This window comes from Paralichthys olivaceus, chromosome 10 (assembly GCF_024713975.1).
Source record: "Paralichthys olivaceus isolate ysfri-2021 chromosome 10, ASM2471397v2, whole genome shotgun sequence".
NCBI lineage: Eukaryota > Metazoa > Chordata > Actinopteri > Pleuronectiformes > Paralichthyidae > Paralichthys > Paralichthys olivaceus.
The window spans coordinates 8,592,786-8,612,989 of NC_091102.1; the positions used below are offsets into that span (position 1 = coordinate 8,592,786).

Below are 20,204 nucleotides of genomic sequence, written 5' to 3' on the forward strand. Positions count from 1 at the left end.
ATAGAAACATTTTAATATAAATTAAAAAAATGTAAAATTAATAACTGCCTCTTTTATTTTCTTTGATTTTTTGGAACTTGGTCATGTCATGGCAGTCCCAAACATGAATCCAAGACCACAAGCGTTCTGCTTTTCTGAACAGCTCATTCAATGCTGCGGACTGAGTCCACACGCTGTGACTGACCCCGAGCTCGATCGTATCAGGCTCGTGTGTGTGTGAGAGAGAGAAACAGAGAATGAGAGAGGTGTGTGTGTATGTTTGTGAGGATGTAAAAGCTTTCTTGGAACAATAATTGTGATAATAAAGTTTTTTTATTTATTTTATACAAAAAACATACAGAAAATCCACTGGACTTATTTTAAAGCCTCTACCTCAATGATGTTGACAATTTAAAAAATCAGGAAAAACAATGTAGGATGCAGAAATGATACAAATAATGTGTTTGATAAAAACAATATTAATATCAATATAAAAACACCAACATGTGGTCAGGAGATTTAATGTATGTTAGGGATTGACCCTAACATCAACCCTTGAAACTCTGGGTGTGAGCAGTTAGTCTGGGAGAATGGAGGAGCAACAATGAGACCAGAAATCCAGGAACGTGGTTCAGAGTTCTCATCTCACTTCCTCACAAGATAAAAAAAGATACACGGCACCGATACACACAAACTCACAGACAGACAGGAGAGTTCCCAGCCCACAGACAAAAAGGGCCACATGCTTCAAACAATAGCTTTAAATAAGTTTGGGTAAAACCAACCCCTAAAGAGAAAAGGTCAAATGAAAACAATTTAAGCAAACAAGAATAATTATAAATTGCTTTAACTTAATACAGTAAAGAGTACAATAACTTTACAACTATGTATTAAGACTAGAGTTAATATGACTGAAGGCTAGGAGAAGAAGAAGAAAATACAAAAGAAAACCAATAGCTCCCTCCCCCCATTCCTACATGGTTTAGTCCACATTGAAACCACCTGGTGGAGATGTGGCATTCATGTGCACCAGCCTCAACCAGGAATATGGATATATTAATTTCAACAAATACATTAACAGCAAAGTGGATCCTAATTTAGTTGACAACACAAACAGGGAAACAAATGTTCTCAACAGGAACCAAATATTCACAATGAATAAACAGAGAGCTGACCTGACTGGTGAGGGAGTGAGCTTCCTCACAATGTATCAGGAAGAATGAAAAGCTTTACCTCTTCCTGAGAGACAGAATCCACTGAGCATCATTTCTAATGAGGGGTTGCAGGTCTAGATTTGTTTCAAGGGCTCACATGGGAACCAGTAGTCAACTGTGACATATTGTCTTAAGTTGGTTTGGGAAATTCCTCATCGTTCCTTCCCTCTCTTTGTTTTCTGGAATCCACCAAGGAGCTATTTGTTTGTCTTTTAGCAGGACTACGCAAAAGTTGGTGAATCGTCTTCTGTGAGATGGATGCTGATGATGATGATGATGATGCTGGACTCTTAAATATGTTTTCTCATTATCTGATTTCTTTTTATCATTTCACAGACCAGATTGTTGTTTCTCAAACATATTTTGATCTCCAGTGAAACGGAGGAATAAAGGAATGCAAAAATAAATCTTAAAGACATCACATCTGCTGCCTTGAAAAAAACAAAGTACTTGCACTTGTCACAGATCAGCCCGAGGGATCATATTCAAATGCTGAGTAATTGTTTTTTAATACAAACTGCTGAACAAAGCTTTGGCTGACAAGTAAAAAAAGAAAAACTCTTAAGGTCCTGTAAATGAAATGAATGAGGAAAAAAAATCACATAAGAAGATGCTAATAATAAGAAGCAGCATCAGCTGGAACAAATGTGGGGATGAGAGAGCAAATAAAATCCAGCTTCTACTTTGTTGTAGCATCTGCACGACCACAAGCCTCCTCCATGCACCTCCTCGGCAGTGATCGTGTAACCTCTGCCTGTTCCACCACATCATGCTGTACACTTGTGTGAACATGTTTCCATTCATGTCTATAATACATTTAAAAAAACATCTAGGAAACTTTGACGCCAGCATACTCCGTTTTTTTTCCTTCAGAGGCAGCATGCTGGTTTCTGACAGGTCTCCCTGCCTGTGTATGGTCGATGGTGGTGTACATGCCTAAAGGCTGGTTCCCACTGGTGATGACGGTCGGTGGTGTCCCTGGAGAGTGGAAGTTATTCAGACCAAACATGACGGGAGTGGAAGGAGTGCTCCACTTGGGCAGGTCAGGCATCATACGAGTGGACATTTGCTGTGACACCAGATCAAGATTAGTTGAGACAATGAAATGCTCCAGATTGACTCAATTAGACTATTATCTATCTATCATCCATCCACCCATCCATCCATCCATCCATCCATCCATCCATCCATCCATCCATCCATCCATCCATCCATCCATCCATCCATCCATCCATCCATCCATCCATCTATATACGAGAACAGAACATGTTCTCCTTTAAATTAGCAGCACCAATAAATGTTACCTTTGCCTTTGTTGACTTCTGGGTCAGAATTTCTGCGAAGAGACAAATCACAAATTGTTTATGTTGTAAAATCCAATCTTCTTACAGTCTGATCCAAAATGTTAACAAGTGTTAATGTTCTTACGTTTCCAGCAGTAAGAACTCAGGAGGGTTATTGCCGATAATGTGAAAACCAGAAGAGCGATGCTGGCACAGATTAAGAGGTAAGGCAGCCAGGACTCAGTCTCAACACCAGGAGCGGTCAGTGACTGTTCTACAAAAAAAAGAGCCAGATCAATAAGTCTGTTTTGATTCAAATGTATTTAGAATAACTGATAAATAAAGTTTCTTACTTGCGGCAGTGTGAGTTTGCGCAGCCTTCTGATGTGTGCCTGATCAGAGCGATGGAATAGAATGAATACTTATGACATATTACATGTATGTTGTGACAATGAAGGAAAAAAATGTACCAATACCTGAAACTGAGATGTTGATGGTGTGACTGATTTCGTGATATCCATTTTCTTTTAAATGACATCTGTACTGGCCGCCATCTTTCGCAGAAATTCTTTTGAAAGTTAAACTCGAGACCAGTTTGTTTCTCCCTCTGTCTCCTGTCTGACTTATTATTACATTACTTGTGATTTTAATCTGTTCACAGACGTTTGTGTCTAGTATTTTACACCACATGACGTTCATTGACCTGCCACAGTGTTTGACCGGACAGTTGATCGTCACCCGGTCGCGTGGTGCTTTTCTCAGCACCGTGCCTCTCCGCACCATCAGCCCAACTTCACATGTAGGAACCATGCCTGAAATTTAACAAAATGAGAAAAAGGAAAATTTATTTAATTGGAAAGAAACTGAATAACTTCCAAAAATATTATTCCAGATAACAGGAATAATGTTTCCTTTGAGGGTGGAGATATTTCTATTTATGTATTCTGTGATCTATGTTGTCAAGTTCCTTATATGTACACACACGGCACAACCCAATATATACATTCATATTACTCTTGAACACGTTTCTTTTTATGAAATTATACAGCTGCCAAATTACATAGTAAATACTGTTTAGATACATGATTTTCAAGTCACAGATGTAGCAACAACCTGTATATACTTACAGGGAACTTAGATGAAAGTTTTTTATAGCTTATGTTTTACAAATTGATTTTAAAAACAAAGATATTTAGAAGATATATGTTTAAATATATATTTTTTCAAAAATTACATCACAATTTTATGGTCCCAACTATTTCTGTTTGGATTCCTACCTACAGCAGCAATGTAATAAAAAAACTAGGTCACAATTATAGAATTTTTTTAACACTAAAATAATTATATGTTTGATAATTTCCTTGCAGTACCAGAACTGTTATATAACGCTCATGCTAAGGTTGTTGGATTTTGTAATTATGACTTAGATACTGAGAAAAAATACTGTTGTTACCCAATTATTTGTCCTTTTCTGTCGTACGTATGTACAGGTAACTAGCAGGTATTCTATATACACCTCGTACCTTTAATGATTACACAGAAATCCCTACCATTCCACTTTTGTCCAATTAATAGCTGTAGTCTATTTGAAATATTCCCTCAGACTCACCTTCAGGTCTTCCATAGATGGAAACAGAGAGGTACAAGATCATCAGATAAGTGTATGAGGGTCTGTCCATGTTCATGACCTGAAACTTCACGAATGACTTAAGACGGCAGCGACTGCAGGGGCTCAGTTCACTCGTTAGCTCACTCACCACTTCCTGAGCACCAACGCATCTTCCCTAAGACCATCGTACATGTGGGTATTTCAGTGTGTCATGTTTCAGTATGTCGTGTTTCCAAGCTACATGTGTGAAAACTGTGATTCTGTAGTTAATCCAGATTTATATATATTTATATATACAAATAATCTCACAACAGAGACTACACATGTAGCTTTTAATCTCTACTGTCAGAGTATTTTACATACAACCACATTGTACTGACAATGACTCAGGTAACCATGGAGCCCAGCAGGAAGTTAAATGAAGACCTTGACCTTTGATGCCTGTTTTTCCAATAAGTGACAAATATTGACTGAAATCTATTCTAGACAAAATAACATGGAATATGTTGAATTTCTACCATCGGTAAAGTCTTAAAAACAGTGAAGAGACGATGAAGCTGTGCTGTGGCCTGGTTCAGTAATGTTCAGTCTAAAACTATACAGCAGTCATTTGTTTTGTGACAGTCGATTCATATCCACTGCATCATTTTGTGTTTCATCAGCTGATTATTGCTGCTGTACACTGACACTGTAAAAACAAGGTGGAGGGATTGTGTTACTTCCGTTACTCAGATGTATAAATGTCAGTCACTTTTCTACTGTAGACTGAAGTCTTGGTGAATCAGACTTTTCCAACAGCTCCCTCCAGTGTTTAATAAAGAGCCTGCAATGATTGCATATGTAGAATCTTGCAACATCCTCCTCGTATTGAGCTGCTTTTCTCCTCTAAAACCTCCAAAGCTGGTTGATTTTACTGCACTGTGCATATCACAAGTGTCTAATTGATCACGACAACCACTGCACCCATTGACGTCTATTTCTGACTGTTGACAAAGATGCAGTTTGTGAAGTAAACTGGACTTTCACAGAAAGTGAAAAGAAGTGAGTAACTTCCTTATTTTCTCTCCTCAAGATGCATTTCAATTCATTTTGCAAAATTACGCAAATGAGAGTATAAAGCAACGAGAGAACTCGAGCTTCTATTTGCACAAATACAACTTCCGTCAATGCACGTTTCTTCAGATACCTGCTACTAACAGTTCTGCCACTGACACATGAAAGAAAGGAGGAAGGAAATGACAATTGAAATTTGATTTAAAAATAAAAATGTTCAATATATATTTGTGTATCTGAGACTTACCCCTACAACATGAATGCATGCATTTTCGTGTGTGTATGTGCGTGCGAGCATGTGTGCACGCGCACGTGTGTGTTTGTATACAGGAAATAAAAAAAGCAGTCTCAACTCTCTCATTCTCTCTCTCTCTCTCTCTCTCTCTCTCTCTCTACTGTGGCCTGTGTGCTCTCAGTCAGAGATCAGCGATATCAGTGTGTGCTACAGTGCCAAGCTAACAGATACCTTCAGCCATAGGCACCTCTTGGCAAATACATTGTGAGCGTCTAGAGTCCGTGGAGTCATCATGGGAAACTGCACCTCAGGGTAAGTCATTATCCTCACACACGGTACACAGACCACTTACACTCGCACAACATTTCACTGTCTGATAATTATCCTCTAGAGCTCCACAGATGGAGAAATTCCAAAGTAATGTGGGTAAGAACAATTTAAGGCAACAGTATGAGAGAGGCTGTTGGTTCTTGGTTAAATGAAGCTGGTGCATTGTGGCCCTGTGGTGAGACAATGGTGAGGGACAGTGTGTAGAATTGTGTTATATCTACAGTTGAAATTGCATGTTGCAGCTGAACACCCCTCATCTCACCCTCTCCACATGAAAAAGAACCTCTGGTAGCTTCAGTTGTCATAAAAACTCAAAAGGTGTTTAGTTTGTCCAGTCTGGACTAATGTAAAAACATAGAGAGGGTCCCCTCCATGTAAATATAAAGTATTTCAATATAAAAGGTCTTTTCTGGGGTAAAGAAAACTACAATTCATACAATGTAGATGAAATGAACTAGTGAAAACATCTTGAGGATTATTCTACTTTGAATTTCTGCCAATAGTTCCCTTTCACCTAAATCTTACACACTGGACCTTTAACTTAGTAACCGTGCACTACATTCTGTATTTGTATTGGGAGATGTTGACCTTAAAGAATGCAAGTTTCCACAACGTCCTGTAGTCTATGACATAAACAGTTGCTCTTTTATCAATGTGGGTTGTAGACTTAGGCAAAGTGTTTCCTGTTCTAGCACACGCTGTCATTTGTTGAACTGTCAAGGAAATGCTGCTGCGGTCAAACGCTACACAACTGAAAAGCAGAAGATATTTTAGGTTTTTGCTATTTCAGGATATAAAAGTCCAGCTAAACCAGCTAAATAATAATTAACATTTACAGTCTTTTAAATAAATGTACCACACATTAATGTCTGGATAACTGTGTCCTTATTCGATTCTTATAATTTCATTTTGTTTTACTTCCAGGACAAAGAAGAGCAGAGAAGGTAAAACTACACTTAGGAAAGCATTGTTGTCATTTATATAAATCTATTTGTTGTTTTTATACATTTTTATTTCCTCCTTCAGATGAGTCTGCCCCAGATGATAGAAACCACACAGATAATAAGGTACGTGGGCCCACAGTAATGTTGAGTTAATCATTTATCGAGCATGAATCTTCACAGTTATTCAGCTGCAGTTCTTCATAGGACACAGTCCTCCAGCTTCTGTGCTTTTATGATGACCTAGAAATAGATCATACCACATCAGATTTGCATATTAGGTTCTTCAATTCACAGGAAGTTATAGCAGTTAACCAAATATGCTGTTGCTATATATGCTGTATGAAAAAAATCAGAAAACTATTTTTGGCATATGTTCAGGAAGATAGATTTCAGGTAGGTTAGTTGTAGTTTGTTCATTTATTTATGCATTTGAGCAGTCACATGACCTGACAGGTGACTCCTGATCTCTCTGCTTTGGAGGTAACTCGTGGGAGCATTCACATTTTTTATCTCTTGACAGCCGGTCGAGGATGTAACGTATGCCTCCATCGACCACAGCACTGCCAAAGGATCAAGAACAACCAGAGCTGTATCTGATGACGACTGTGATTACGCCACAGTTCAGGTCCCAGCAGCACCCGAACCTGAGTCTGAGTCTGAGTCTGAGCCCTCATTGAGAGATGATTATGTGCTGATGGGGTGAATATGAAGTTCATTTGGACCATTCCCAGAGGACTGGCAGATGGTACCATAAACATGCATGTCTGCAGTTTGACTGAGAAGAAATCTTGATTTTCCATGAAGATAATGTGACAGAATGAAAAAAACAAAAAACTTTTATAACAGCAGCCGTGGAAAAATCAAGACCTGACATGTTTCTCTTCAGGGATTCTGACGTCTACATTCACCTGTGGTGTTTCTCTCTCAAGAAGAGAAATGTGTCTGGCCTCTTTACAGCAATTATTGGGAAGCATCAGACTCGAGGACCTGAAGATGCCGAAGGATTAATCTGTACTGCGCACATGTGTGTGTGTGTGTGTGTGTGTGTGTGTGTGTGTGTGTGTGTGTGTGTGTGTGTGTGTGTGTGTGTGTGTGTGTGTTATATTCAGAATTACTGCACACCACCTAGAAAAAGATATTTAAGGGCAAGAATTCCTGCAGCCTTGTGACATTAGCACATAATCTAAGCGTAAGAAGTCAAAGACAACTGAAATGGTGTGGAATTAAAAATCCATCCGTCCATTAACAATACCATTTATTCTGGAAGTGTTGCAGCGGGGACCGGAGCCAATCAGGTTGCGAGTGTGTTGCAGGGTGGACATAAAGAGACAAAAAGTCACATACAGTCAATTAGAGTCTCCAATCAACCTAAGCCCAGTCTGCTTGTCTCTAAACTGTGGGAGGGAACAGGATGACTTCGGCCGAAGCAATAATAAGAAATAAGGTATATCCCAAGAAAACAGGATGACCAAAAGCTGCTGTTCACAGAACCTGAAAAACCAAATTGAGTTCATGCTGTTTTAAGTACTACTGAGCAGATAAAGGTTGGATTTTTATCTACACAGCCTCAAACATTTACTCCACCAATAAGCAAAATTTCAGTTAAGCTCAGACTTCTAATGTTTGCACAATAAATTGGCGAAAACAAATCATGTGTGCAGTTCATGCTGCTGCCGCCTTATCACTATTCATTGCGACAAAAATGTAGTGTTGATAAAAATGTACACAGCACTTCCAATACTACTATGATTGCACGTCACTCAAACGTAATACATCTTATCTAAGAGTTGATCTAAATGTTTTGTTTATTTATTTTTTGTATGTGTGTGTGCAGAAAACACAGTCTCAGCTTGAATCTCACTGGATAATTTATATGTTTGAGTAAAGTGGTATATTAAGTTGTAACTTACTGAAATTTGTCTTTGTTTCATTGTGGTTTTATTGATTTTTGTATTTTACTGATTAAAAGTTTACAATTTTGTTTGTTATTAATAATCTGCATTTCTGAAAACATCTGAAACATCTCACAGCAGTGACCTCTTTGACTTACAGTCAAACCATAAGCAAGATTCTTTGCTAGAGGAAATGATGTATTATATATATATATAGATATGTATTATAATACGTGCATTTGCATAATGTAACACAGATATGAATACTTCCCACACTCCACTTATTGTGATGTAGTTGTTTAAACGAGTATCCTTTACTTATCACTACTGCAGTAAGAATCTTAAAAGATAAAAGATGATAATCTCTGTTAATGTACAAATTATTATAACATCGAATTACAGCTCCTGTATTTCATCAGCAACATCAACAGTCTGTAGTTCTGTAGTCTGACACGTCCGGCTGAAGAGTTCAGCTAAAAGTTATTAATAATAATAATAATATAATATAACACACACACACAGGGCAATGGGCTGCATGTTTTGGAGCCGGTACGAGACATGAGGGGCTCCCCTGTTCCATCAGTCGAGTGTTTGTCAGGAAGGAGGTGAGAGGCTCTCCTCCCTCATCGAAAGACTAACTTCTCTTTCTTTAACTGCTTCTCCTCCACCTCTCCTTTTCTCTTCTTTCAGACCCTCAAAAAGAGCCACGTGCATTGAAGTGTGAACAAACGTGCAGCTCAGTTATAGATCGAGTTCACACGTTGAACATAGCTGGCATAAGGTTCCACTTCCTCCACATCCTCTATCTGAGTAACAAAACACAAAACAGCAGAGATGAACAAAACTTCACATGGTACAAAATAGAAATCACAAGAGTGAGTTACAGAGAAAATGACCCACCGGTGGAGATTTGGATGATGATGAGACAGACCGGTGGCATCGCCTTAACCAAAAGGTGAACACACAAACCATCAGTGACTCAATACAAAAAAAAATACTAATTTATGATCAAATGCAACTTCTTACCTCAACATTATGATTTTCTTTTGTGCAAAAACTGCAAATCCCACCAAAAGCACACTGATAACCACACCAATGAGGATGAGCAGAAAAGGAACGTAATCTGAAATGACAGAAAATATGAAACTTTCATTCATAATTTGACACTAACTCAGTGCCGGTATAATGTTCTCTTGCGGTGCAGCCTGACCTTTTCTGAGTTTTGGCGTCAGAATCTGCTCCTGTTGCCAGTACGGGTGCCTGACAGCACAGGACAGGTTCTGCGTGTCTGTGCCCTCGTCGAGCTCCAGACGACTTTCCACTGTAATGAGTTCGTCTGAGACACGCGTCTCCACAGACTGCGAGTCTCTGCTGTGAGTCCAGCTGATGTTGGCTGCAGGTTTTCCTCCTTCAGCTCTGCACACTGCCACCATCTTGTCCTTGCTGTGCTCTATCCAGGCTGACAAACTGGGAGGAACTGAGCCAGGGAAGACAGAAGAATGGCAAAAGTTTGACTTAAACACATAAACACGGACATAAACACACAAGTGTTATGTACAAATGTCAGTTTATTTAATCACACTCAACATGATAGAAACTCTTTACATTGAATTTATGCAATAAAGGTACATGGGAATTTAATGTATAAATATAAACAATTATTTCAAAATTTTGATGTTTACAATAAATAAACTAGAATGTCCCTCAGTAGAGCTCATACCTCAACAGTGCCCTTAAGAATCCACGTTAAAATTCACTAGATCTGGATTTTTATCTGGAACTGCACCACATTGCACACACTCATGTAGATCAGTCTCTAAAACACGCCTGGATTCTCAAATCCATGAATCATCCTCTGAGAAATCAATGAAAATGTTGAAAAGATCTCGAAATGATAAAGACAGGTGACAATATAAATCACCCCCCCCCCCCCCCCCCCATTCCACATTCATTCATTTTCATGATAAATCAACAAATAAATAAATAAATAAAGAAGAAATAAAAAGTGAGGCGACATTGTATCCAGAAAGACATAATGCTATTAATTCATTCATATATGTAACTGGAAGTAACAGTAAATAGTATTTTTTCAGCTCTTACCTGTGATGGCCACGTTGATCTTATAGCTCTCTTCCCCACCGAAGAAAACAAAATCACATTTGTAGACCCCCTCGTCAGCGGCGGAGAGGTTTGGGATGTGCAGGTACGACTGAGCCCTGGAGGGGTTCCTGAGAGACTTGCTATCGTTGCAGGAGTCTAGCTTCTCGCCCGTAATGTTGCTGAAGGAGATCTCACAGTTTTTGTGCTGGATTTTCCAAATTACATAGATGGTGTTGTTCCACTCCCTGTCACTGCAGGTCAGGTTCACGTCACTGCCCAAGTTGAACATTAGATTTCTGACAACTGGAGGAAAAAAGTTAAAAGAATATTGCTTATCTTTTTAAAAGGACATAAAATTCAGTATAAAATAGATCATAGTTATTTTTTTAAACGATTAGTTTGGATTAGAGGTGTGAAAAGAAAATAATAAGATTTTATCTAAAATCATGCAAAAGTAAATGATTACTAAGAACAATGTTACACATCTAACAAATCCAGATCTTTAAGAACAGATTCAATTAATGACAAATGTTTTTTCACAGTGGTGGAATATGTGGTCCAGACTCTTAATATTTCATTCACATTTCACTTCTTCAAATTCAAAATAAAGACTTTCTACTTCAGAAGTAACTTATGTCAAAGTATTTCTCGTTCATTTAGTTCATTCAACTCTTAAAAAGTGGATTAATGACAAAAGCGGGGACTTAAATGTATTTTATATGTTGGTCAACTGTCTCCTTTAACGTTTCAGTGAAATACCCAGAGAGGAAAATAAGAAAATGAGTTTACCATAAATCCTGGAGGTCACAGAGGTGCTTTGATTAGTTCCTGAGAGAGACGATCGTGAACATTAGTAAAAAGCTTAGTTAAACAGTGTGTGAGTGTTCGATCTGCTCAGTCCTTAATTAGTTATTAGTTGGTTTGTTAGTCAGTTAGGGTGTAAATGTAAATAACAAACAGTTGTGAGAGAAATTGCAATTTGTTTTTGTGGAGAAATTGTGAAATCTCTGAGAGGAAAAGCTCAACTTATAAAACGGCATAATGTCATTGCCATTGTCTTCTTCCTCTCGTCTGCTCGGTGAAACAAGCTCAGGACTTCCCCATAGTTATTTCATGTTGTGGAGGCCTGAGACTTGTTTGTTTTTCTGATGGGGGTGAGCACAGACAGAGTGCTACTGCAGTGGCACAGCGAAACCACAGAAATCTCTCTCCCACCCGTCAGACCCCACAGTGGAGGGAAAAAAAAGCTGATCTGATAACATGATTTCCATTACAGGTGCTGCTTGTTCATTCAAAAAATAGGGCGCAGATCTGTTATGGAACAGTTTTCATTACACCTCCATCCTTGTGCTTTCCACTGAGCTGTGAGTCACAGGAATAAGAAAAATCTCAGAGCGAAACTTACATTTACATTAGGTGGAAAACCTTTTACTACAAATGACTATGAGGAGAGTAATTAGAGTTAAGGATAATACATTCATGCAAAATATTAACATGCTGTGTCAAGTACCTCAAATGACACATTCAGAAAAAAGAGAGTATCTCTGTATAGAAATCCTGTTTACATCTAAATCCTGGATTTCATCACAACTTGAAAGTATAAAGTATTTAACTATATGGAAGTAAATTGTGTTTATGATCAAACCTGGGTCGAGGCTCCACGCTTCAGATACCAAGAAGAAAACTATGGCAGAAATCAACATCATGTTCCTCATCTCCTGCAGACGTTCCTCTGTGACGGTACTTCACTCCAGTAAGAGAAGCATCGAGTCTGATCGTCCAGTGAGTCCTCAGTCTTTTTAAATTTGCTCCACATTAATATCGAATTGGTGTCTCCTTCACTTTCTATCTTCAGTTTCAATCAGCTCAGAGGTTAGAGCGTGGCCGTCTCTTCATCTCATCCAGACAAAGAGAAAAACTGTGACAGCCCTTGTGCTCAAGAAATGTAAAGGACGAATATGAGTAATAAATCCCTCCCTCCTTTTTTCTTTCTCTTCCCCTCTCTCCAAACAGCTATCCTCGCAATCATCTGTCATTTTTGCCCCAACACAGGATGTTTTCTAAAACCAAGACACCAGTTTCCTTTCTGTGTCACATGATCACCCTCTTTGAAAGTATGTAGAGAAGAATGCATGACATTGTTAGATTGATGCCTCACTATAGGGTTCATATAATGAAAAAAAGTTTACTGAAGGCATAATGTTGATGTATAATGTATAATGTATAATGTTTGTGAACATCAGTGGAACCTCCAAAAAACACCCCAAAACCTCAATTAAATAACATTTCCTGATGGTTGTATGATTAAAATTTTAAATATCAGCTGAATTATTACCCTTCTTAAAATGAAATAAAATAAAAAGGCGTATCATAAAGTTTATAATAAGGAAGACACAACTTCAGGGGTTTGTTTTACTGCGATGGTTGTGACAATAAGCATAGACATTTCCAGAAATATCTTTCCTGCTGAGCAAGCACAGATGCACACTGTTGGTCGTGGGCTGATGTAAGAGCACGCTCATATTTGACAGAAAACACAGATGCAGCGGGTTAGGGTTCAAGTGTTAGTGTAGGTAGAGGTGTCAGTGCTCCGTCCCCGCTTTACAGATCAATCACTGACACTTTAATTACTGATATTTTGTGTGGTTATCACATCTCAAAGTGACACATCACAATTGTGACAGTTAATAAAAAAAAAAAAATCAGTTCTGTATCTTCTCTCGCTGCTCATAACAGAATGAAACGTTCTGTGTAGCAGATGGTTTGAGGATTTTTCTCCAAAACAGTAATGTGAGGAAGTAATATCTGCAGTGAGCTATAGTCAGACACAAGCCTCTTCTCCTTTTTTTTCCTGAGAGCTCATTTAAGAAACTGTTCGTCAGACATAGGCAGCCGCTCACCAGCTGTCTGTGAGCTGGCACGCTCCAAGGAAGGAGCTAGCTTTTCCAAAGACATCTTAGAGTTGTGAAGTCCTGTTGCTGTGGTCAGCGCTCGTCAAATAGGCTGGCTTTGTGGGTGTCTGGCTGTGTGGCTCTGTGGCTGTGTGTGTGGCTGTTTCCCCTTGATAACAGCGACTTCTTGTTCATGTCAAAATCAACTGTTTAGAGGAAAGAAAAGGAAAAATAGAGACGCATGAAGCAAAACGATAAATGTGTCTTGATGAAATTAACAGTATTGCCAAAAAGAAACAAAAAACATTCACACTTTGACTTCAGGTACAAAATCAGGTGTTCAGATCTTCACCATTTTAAACAATACTGTGTGATGACTTTGTTGAAACCATGAATGTCCAGTCTATACCTGGACCCACCGCTTCAACAGTCTGATCAGTGGCTTTACACTCTGATGACAGATCCCCTCAGGCGGTTTTCTGCCTGCCGAGTCAGCAGAAGCGGTCGTGACAGAGCGGTCATGTGTCAAACAAGCCGAGGAGGCCAGTCATCTTCCTCCACTGGAAACTTGAGTCAGCGTGACAAGGTGTAGGAGGCATAGAAAAGAGGCCAAATGGGGCTTTTAGACAGAAAGTGCAGCACCTCAACCACTATTTTAATCCCAAATCAGAAAAGATGTAAATAATACAGTAAACCACTGCCTACTTAAAATGTTGCGGGTTTTGTTTGGAAAACTTAGTAGCTGCTGACTTTTTATGCTCAATTCATCATCTATAGTGTTTATCCTTTTAGTGTCATGGGTTTGTAGGAGCCAATCCCAACCCACATTGCATGAGAGGCAGGATACACCATGGACATCATATCTTGCACCAGGGCCTCTGTCCATTTGTTTTATGTCTCTTGTTGTCAGAGTTTGTGTGTTTAGAATGACTGTTTTAGAATCAAACTAGACTATGGGTCATTCTTCACAATTATAAGTTAATAAATACGTTTTTATTCCTGAAGGTTTATAAAAGCTAAAACAACAAATACTGAGACCACAGAGGTATAACACACGTTAACCTAAATAGCAGGGACCATTATGCAGGTAGTGTACATACCATAGTGAGATTATATTGCAACCACAATAGACACCCCTACGTGAGCACACTCATCACTACCACTGCAACCACAACCCACTGTTCTAGTGACCACCACACTTCAGGTTTAAAACCCTGCACACAAAGTGGTGTGAGTCCCACGACTACATCCCTGTAGGTCGTCCAGCTGCCTACAACTAGGCAAAGAGTGAGAGACTCAGTTGGTTCAGGGTCGCAATAAAATATTTAAAAGAAAACAATCAATACGATCAAAGTACCAACGGTATAAGACCAACGCAGAAACCAGTGGTCAGACAACACTGGTGGAGGCAAGGCAGCAGCCTGGCACTTGATCTTGCTCCACATGGGGCCCTACTTTACAGCCACAATGGATGGCTGAACCTGAACTGTGGCTCAAACAGGGGGAGAGGTCAACCCCGAATCTTCGCCACAGAAATCTGAGTGGAGATGCAGCCACTCAACACAAACACGGCAGTCACCATCTACCAGGCATCAGACAAAGAGCCAGTAATGGCCCACACCTGTCAGTATAAAGGCAGGGAGCTCTCTAGTCCCATCTACCAGGGCGGTGCTCTGACTCCTATAGCTGTCAAGAGGAAGAACATGGTTTTCTCAACTCCTCCCCAGGGCAACACCAAAGTCAGCACAGAGGAGACTGGCTGACTGGACTCCCACAGACAGAGGACATAACATGAGAGGTACTCAGGGAACCTGGAGACCAACAAAGATCCATAATACAGTCTCCATAATATAAAGCTCTGACTTAACAGTGATATAGAATAGAATAGAATAGAATACAGAGTAACGTATGTTGATTTGTAAACTAGCAACATATCTATTACTTACTGAGCACTTCAAAGATGATTTATCTTCCTCATTAAGCTGCTGATCACTGAGGGTGAAGAAGGTAAGTTTGAGCCTCTGGTTAAAGTGATACAGTCTGTTGACTCATCTATAGCATGAAAACAAGGATAAAGATTGTTGTGTTATTACTGATTTTAACACTTAATGCTGCGACTTTCTTGATTTTTTTGTAAAAGTCAAAGTGTGTTATAGGTTTCATTTTCATTTCACTGAAATTACCTATTGAGCCAAGAAGGTCCCAAAAGTCCTGAAAGACTCCTCATCTGGTGACCTTCAACTGAGAGAAGAAGTTTAAAACCATAAAGAGATATATCATAGAAACCATGAAGCACTAACTTTTACAGTTTTCTTAATGAAGCATTGCGTATTCCCATTTGTGCAATAAATGGTTAAACCATGACGAAGTGTTTCTGACTCAATGTATATAAATGTATCACAACTGAATTAGTTTTATCACAGAGAAGTGTTTGTTTTCTGAGAATGAAAAGAGCTGCTGTTGCAAAAACAATCTTTGCTTTTATATATATTTGTATCTTCAGGCTCTATTTTTATCGTTTTTGATCGTGAACAACGAGAATGAAGTTGAATAGAATTGATCCTAAAAATAAAGGGCAATTTGCAGCAAGACAAACAGTGCCACCTAGTGGCCATACAGGAGCATCGGATAAATGACAAAATAAGAGACTGAAATCTGTTGGTGCCACGGAAAAAATAAAGCTGGTAATGTGTTAAACCAAATTTTAGTCTTAAAATGTACCTGTTGGGTGAAAAAGTATGCTTTTCTAAGATAAATGTAATAAACAAAGATTAATAATCGATGGGGATGATTCTTAAGGGTTAGGGTTAATCCAAATTTAGCCAAAATCTAGTAAATAGAGCAAACTATGCTGAACTGTAAGTAGTTCACACTGTAGAGAATAAAGAGCAATGACAGGTGTCCAGGGCTGATGCGTCTGGGCACTGAGAACATTTGATGGTATTTTGCATCTAAGAACTAAAGGAAAATTGCACGCTTTTATAAAATGTTAACACATCCATGAAGAAGACAAAAAGACACTAAAAGAAGATGTGAAAGACAGTTTTTTTTTTTTTATCATTTCCAGGCTATCCTACTCTTTATTTAATGCAAATTACAGTACCAGGGAACTATTCCTCAGAGCACGCAGGGGGAATATTTACAGAGGTGCACATTTAGCATACCTTCACAGAACAAAAGAAAAAAACAAACAAAAAACAAAAACAAATGAAATAAAAATTTCAGTCACAAACAGAGGCATTCAAGTAGTAGTACTGTTATACAGGATGTTTTTTGTAATATTTTCTTTTCTTTAGCCCCAGTTAAACCCAGTTAGTATTTGAAACCAGTAAATATGCTGGTATAATAAAATGAATAATAATATACCAGCACATGTACTCGCTCGTCTTCTTTTTTGGTAGCTTTTGTGGTTGTTTTTTATTGAACTGGAGTTGGGAAGGGTGAAGTGGTCAGACCTTCTGGTGGAGGGTAGCAACACGTTCATGAATGCAAAATTACAGCAAGCGGGAGACAAGGAGAAAGGCTACATGACTCGACGACCCCTTTAGGTGCTACTGAATTCCCCCCACCCCAGCCCCACCCCGAAAATAGAGGAGAGACGAGAGAAACAACAGAAATATCCAGAGAGAAGAAGAGTCAGAATACATTATTGCCTCTGAGGATGGCTCATCACAACTATATCATAGTTTGGCTTTGGTAGCAGAACCAACACTGTGAGTAATACAGAAACGGTACTGTATTTGTATATATACAGTATATGAGGCCTTTTTTCTTTTAGAACCCCTGCTGCCATCCACAACACACCCCCTCCCCATGATTCGCCACACACGCCCGGGAGTCCGTGCAAGGACTACTGTGTTTTACATGTGAGTGTGTCCAAGATAAAACATCTATTAAAATAAACACTACACTTTTCCATCTTCAGTTAAGGAACAATATCCTTAAGATTAACCATGTCTGTATATGACATCACATGTGCAATGAAAAGGGGGAGAGAGTGGGAGAGAGTGGGAGAGAGAGGGAGGGTGGAAATCAAGTGAGGGAGGGAGGGAGAGAGAGTGTGAGTGTGTGTGTGAGTGTGTGTGAGTGTGTGTGAGTGTGTGGCGGGATAGCAGGACATTCAACAGCACCAAAGGGAGAGTCACAATATTCGGGTGGGTTGGTGGCGTGGGCTGAGTGAGGAGGGGGCGAGGAAACAAGGCGAAGGTGTATGAAAGCAAAGGCACTCCAAACTATAGTTACACTATACATGACTAGTTCTTGTTACAATAATACAGCTGTCATCTACTGTACTGTACAGGTAAGATTGAACATATGGCTGGATAAAGCTGATCATTATCGTCATCTACAATATCCATGAACATCAGTTTCGCCCTGATTCTGGTTTTTCTTTTCATCTTTTATCTTTTTTGAAATCTTTCCCTACCCTTCGTCATCTTTGTTTTTGCTCATAAACAGTACATGGGTCTGCATATATACATACCTTGAACACAACATGGAAAAAAATAAATCAACGTAACATTTAAAAAAAAAAACAACAGACAAGTCAGAATTTTGGTGAGGAGCATTTATACTGTATATACAAATTCAGCTTTTTTTATTTATGTATTTATTTTTATTTGTTTTTTTAAATGTAGTGAATATTCTCTGTAAATAAGACGCTTCGACAGACTGTACCGAGTGGCTCTATGTGCGGCAGGTGGAGGACAGAGAGAGAGTGAGAGGGCGAGCGCCTGGCTAACACTTCAGTCAGTGGTCACAGCACATGAGGAAGTCAGCGGTGGAGCCAAGGAGGACGACCGCCGAGATTTCTCAAAGAGTCGAGGGAAGAAAGAAAAGTGTTAAGGAACAATTTCGAATTCTTCACGGAGACAAAGAGGAAGATCTAGACTGTGGGGAGAGGAGGTGTCTAGATGCTGCACTGTCACAGAAAAAAACACTGTTACAGACAGAGTTGGTAAAAAGACAGAGAATAGAGCGGTGCCCTAAATCCACCGACGGCCTTAATACAGACGACACAAGGGAACGGAGAAGTGACGGCTGGAGTCATACTGCGCTCCAGCAACGAACCGAGAAAAAAACAAAAACACCACCACATCTAAATCTATCGTCTTTAGGCAGCGGCAAATATTGCCCCTGCTCTACCAGATATGAGCTCACCATAACTGATTTCTGAACCATTGTAGTTAATATACATATATCTATATATACTTTTTATACATAAGGAAAAGTAATATATAAACTGTGTATGTATGCATGTTTGTTTTTTTTTGTATTGTATGTATATATTATACAAGCACACAGGACCAGTTACATGTCACATCCATCGCACATGGCGAAGAAAAAAAACTAAACGTCTGCCCGGGAGTAAAAAAAAAAAAAGAAGAAAATTAAGAACAAGGTCGAGTAAAACCGTTCGCTAAACATTTAAAAACGAACCCCAGGCAATGAAAAAAAATTAAAACAAATCAACGTGTCCAAACATCACCTCCAGGATTGGACTGCTTTTTTTCCACATACATCAGGATCGTCATGCATCCATGTGTGTGTGTGTGTGTGTGTTTCTTGTGTGTGTGTGTATGTGTGTTTCTTGTGTGTGTGTGTGTTTCTTGAGTGAGTGTGTGTGTGTATACACGTGCGTGAGCCTCATGCCTTGTTTGCAGAAGTGGAGGTGAGAGGGTATGGTGACCCCCCCCCCCCCCCCCCAGGTGATCCTAACCATACTCAGGCCATGCACTACAGGACAAACCGAGGGAGGGAGGGAGAGGAGGGTGTGGGGGGAGGCAGAGGATGTAGGTGCAGAAAAATGGATCAATGCAGGGGGGGAGGACGAGAGGAGTCAGGGGTGAGGGACGAGGGGAACAGCTCAGGACTTTTTTTTCTACAGATTGTCCTCTTACAAACATTAGCAGGCTAGCATTGTGTATACATGTACAGTGTACTTTTATCAATAGTACAGTCGACAACACCTTTGGCCCTGCGCATCGCTTCCCCGCTGAAAGAGCACGGAGAGACGTCTTCGATGGAGGATGGAGTAGAGTTCAAACAGCTGGATCAGGGGGAGGGGGGTGTCAGTCGGGGATAAAAGAGGGAGAGGCTTGGGTTTTGTGTTCGTGGTCGTCTTAGCTGTTGAGACCGGACTGCGTCAGCATCGCTCCGCTGGTGTCAGGGAGGAGAGCAGGGCAGAGCAGAGCTGGGCGGAGCTCACCCCCTTGGCCGGGGCAATGGAGAGGCCGTGGGGCTGGGGCTGAGACCGGGGCGGGGCGCGGTGGCAGTCCGCGGGCTCAGGAGGTGGAGTTGGATGCCGAGGCAGAGGCGGTGGTGGTGCTGGGACCTCGCTCTGTGCTGCTGCCATCTACGGTCAGGAAGAGGAGATGATCTTAGAGCGACAGAGACACAGTGAGAGCATAAGGTAAAAGTCTGTGTTTTCATTAGTAAACAGACTTTACAGCAGCTGCACTGGAAAAATGTAAAGCAGGGAAAGTTTGTTTCCTCCTGCAGCCACTGCTGTGAGCTCAGCTACAGGGTGGACTCACGTTCCCAGGAGCAAATGAGTGAAACTGACTCAGTATGTTAGGTATGTCGACGCTTTCTGCTCAAAGTAAAAATTTGTAAAAAAAAGCATCAGCAATAAATCCTCAAGTCTAGCTGCAGAAAACAAGCAACCGGTGGAG

The 20,204-nt window shown here is 39.9% G+C and overlaps 4 protein-coding genes across 7 annotated transcripts in view; 1 reads left to right on the forward strand and 3 right to left on the reverse strand.

Annotated features, from left to right (window-relative positions):
* Positions 1-293: 293 nt before the first annotated feature.
* LOC109631399 (uncharacterized) lies at positions 294-4,217 on the reverse strand. The gene is made up of 6 exons (XM_069533742.1): positions 4,086-4,217; positions 2,953-3,288; positions 2,830-2,868; positions 2,622-2,750; positions 2,498-2,529; positions 294-2,262 (listed from the first exon to the last, which is right to left on the reverse strand). The coding sequence occupies exons 1-6, from the start codon at positions 4,159-4,161 to the stop codon at positions 2,023-2,025; spliced, it is 852 nt and encodes a 283-aa protein (XP_069389843.1). The 5' UTR covers positions 4,162-4,217; the 3' UTR covers positions 294-2,022.
* Positions 4,218-5,564: 1,347 nt separating this feature from the next.
* Positions 5,565-8,643, forward strand: LOC138411951 (uncharacterized). Its single transcript, XM_069533744.1, has 4 exons — positions 5,565-5,685; positions 6,628-6,647; positions 6,730-6,770; positions 7,168-8,643. The coding sequence occupies exons 1-4, from the start codon at positions 5,666-5,668 to the stop codon at positions 7,348-7,350; spliced, it is 264 nt and encodes an 87-aa protein (XP_069389845.1). The 5' UTR covers positions 5,565-5,665; the 3' UTR covers positions 7,351-8,643.
* Positions 8,644-9,276: 633 nt separating this feature from the next.
* On the reverse strand, positions 9,277-14,975 carry LOC109631397 (cell surface glycoprotein CD200 receptor 1-B). The gene is made up of 5 exons (XM_069532777.1): positions 14,888-14,975; positions 10,640-10,942; positions 9,750-10,016; positions 9,610-9,662; positions 9,277-9,345 (listed from the first exon to the last, which is right to left on the reverse strand). Exons 1-5 carry the CDS (start codon positions 14,973-14,975, stop codon positions 9,277-9,279), a joined length of 780 nt encoding a protein of 259 aa, XP_069388878.1.
* gsk3ba (glycogen synthase kinase 3 beta, genome duplicate a) overlaps positions 10,729-20,204 on the reverse strand; it is a 33,098-nt gene continuing 23,622 nt past the window's right edge. For 2 of the 4 annotated variants that reach the window (XM_020089993.2, XM_020089994.2), the window contains exons 11-12: positions 12,285-19,909; positions 10,729-10,942 (exon numbers count right to left, since the gene is read on the reverse strand). In XM_020089993.2, the coding sequence (XP_019945552.1) occupies positions 19,815-19,909 (95 nt within the window). In that variant the 3' untranslated portion in view covers positions 10,729-10,942; positions 12,285-19,814. The remainder of the gene's footprint in view (positions 10,943-12,284; positions 19,910-20,204) is intronic. The other 2 variants (XM_020089995.2, XM_020089996.2) reach the window with 1 other exon arrangement.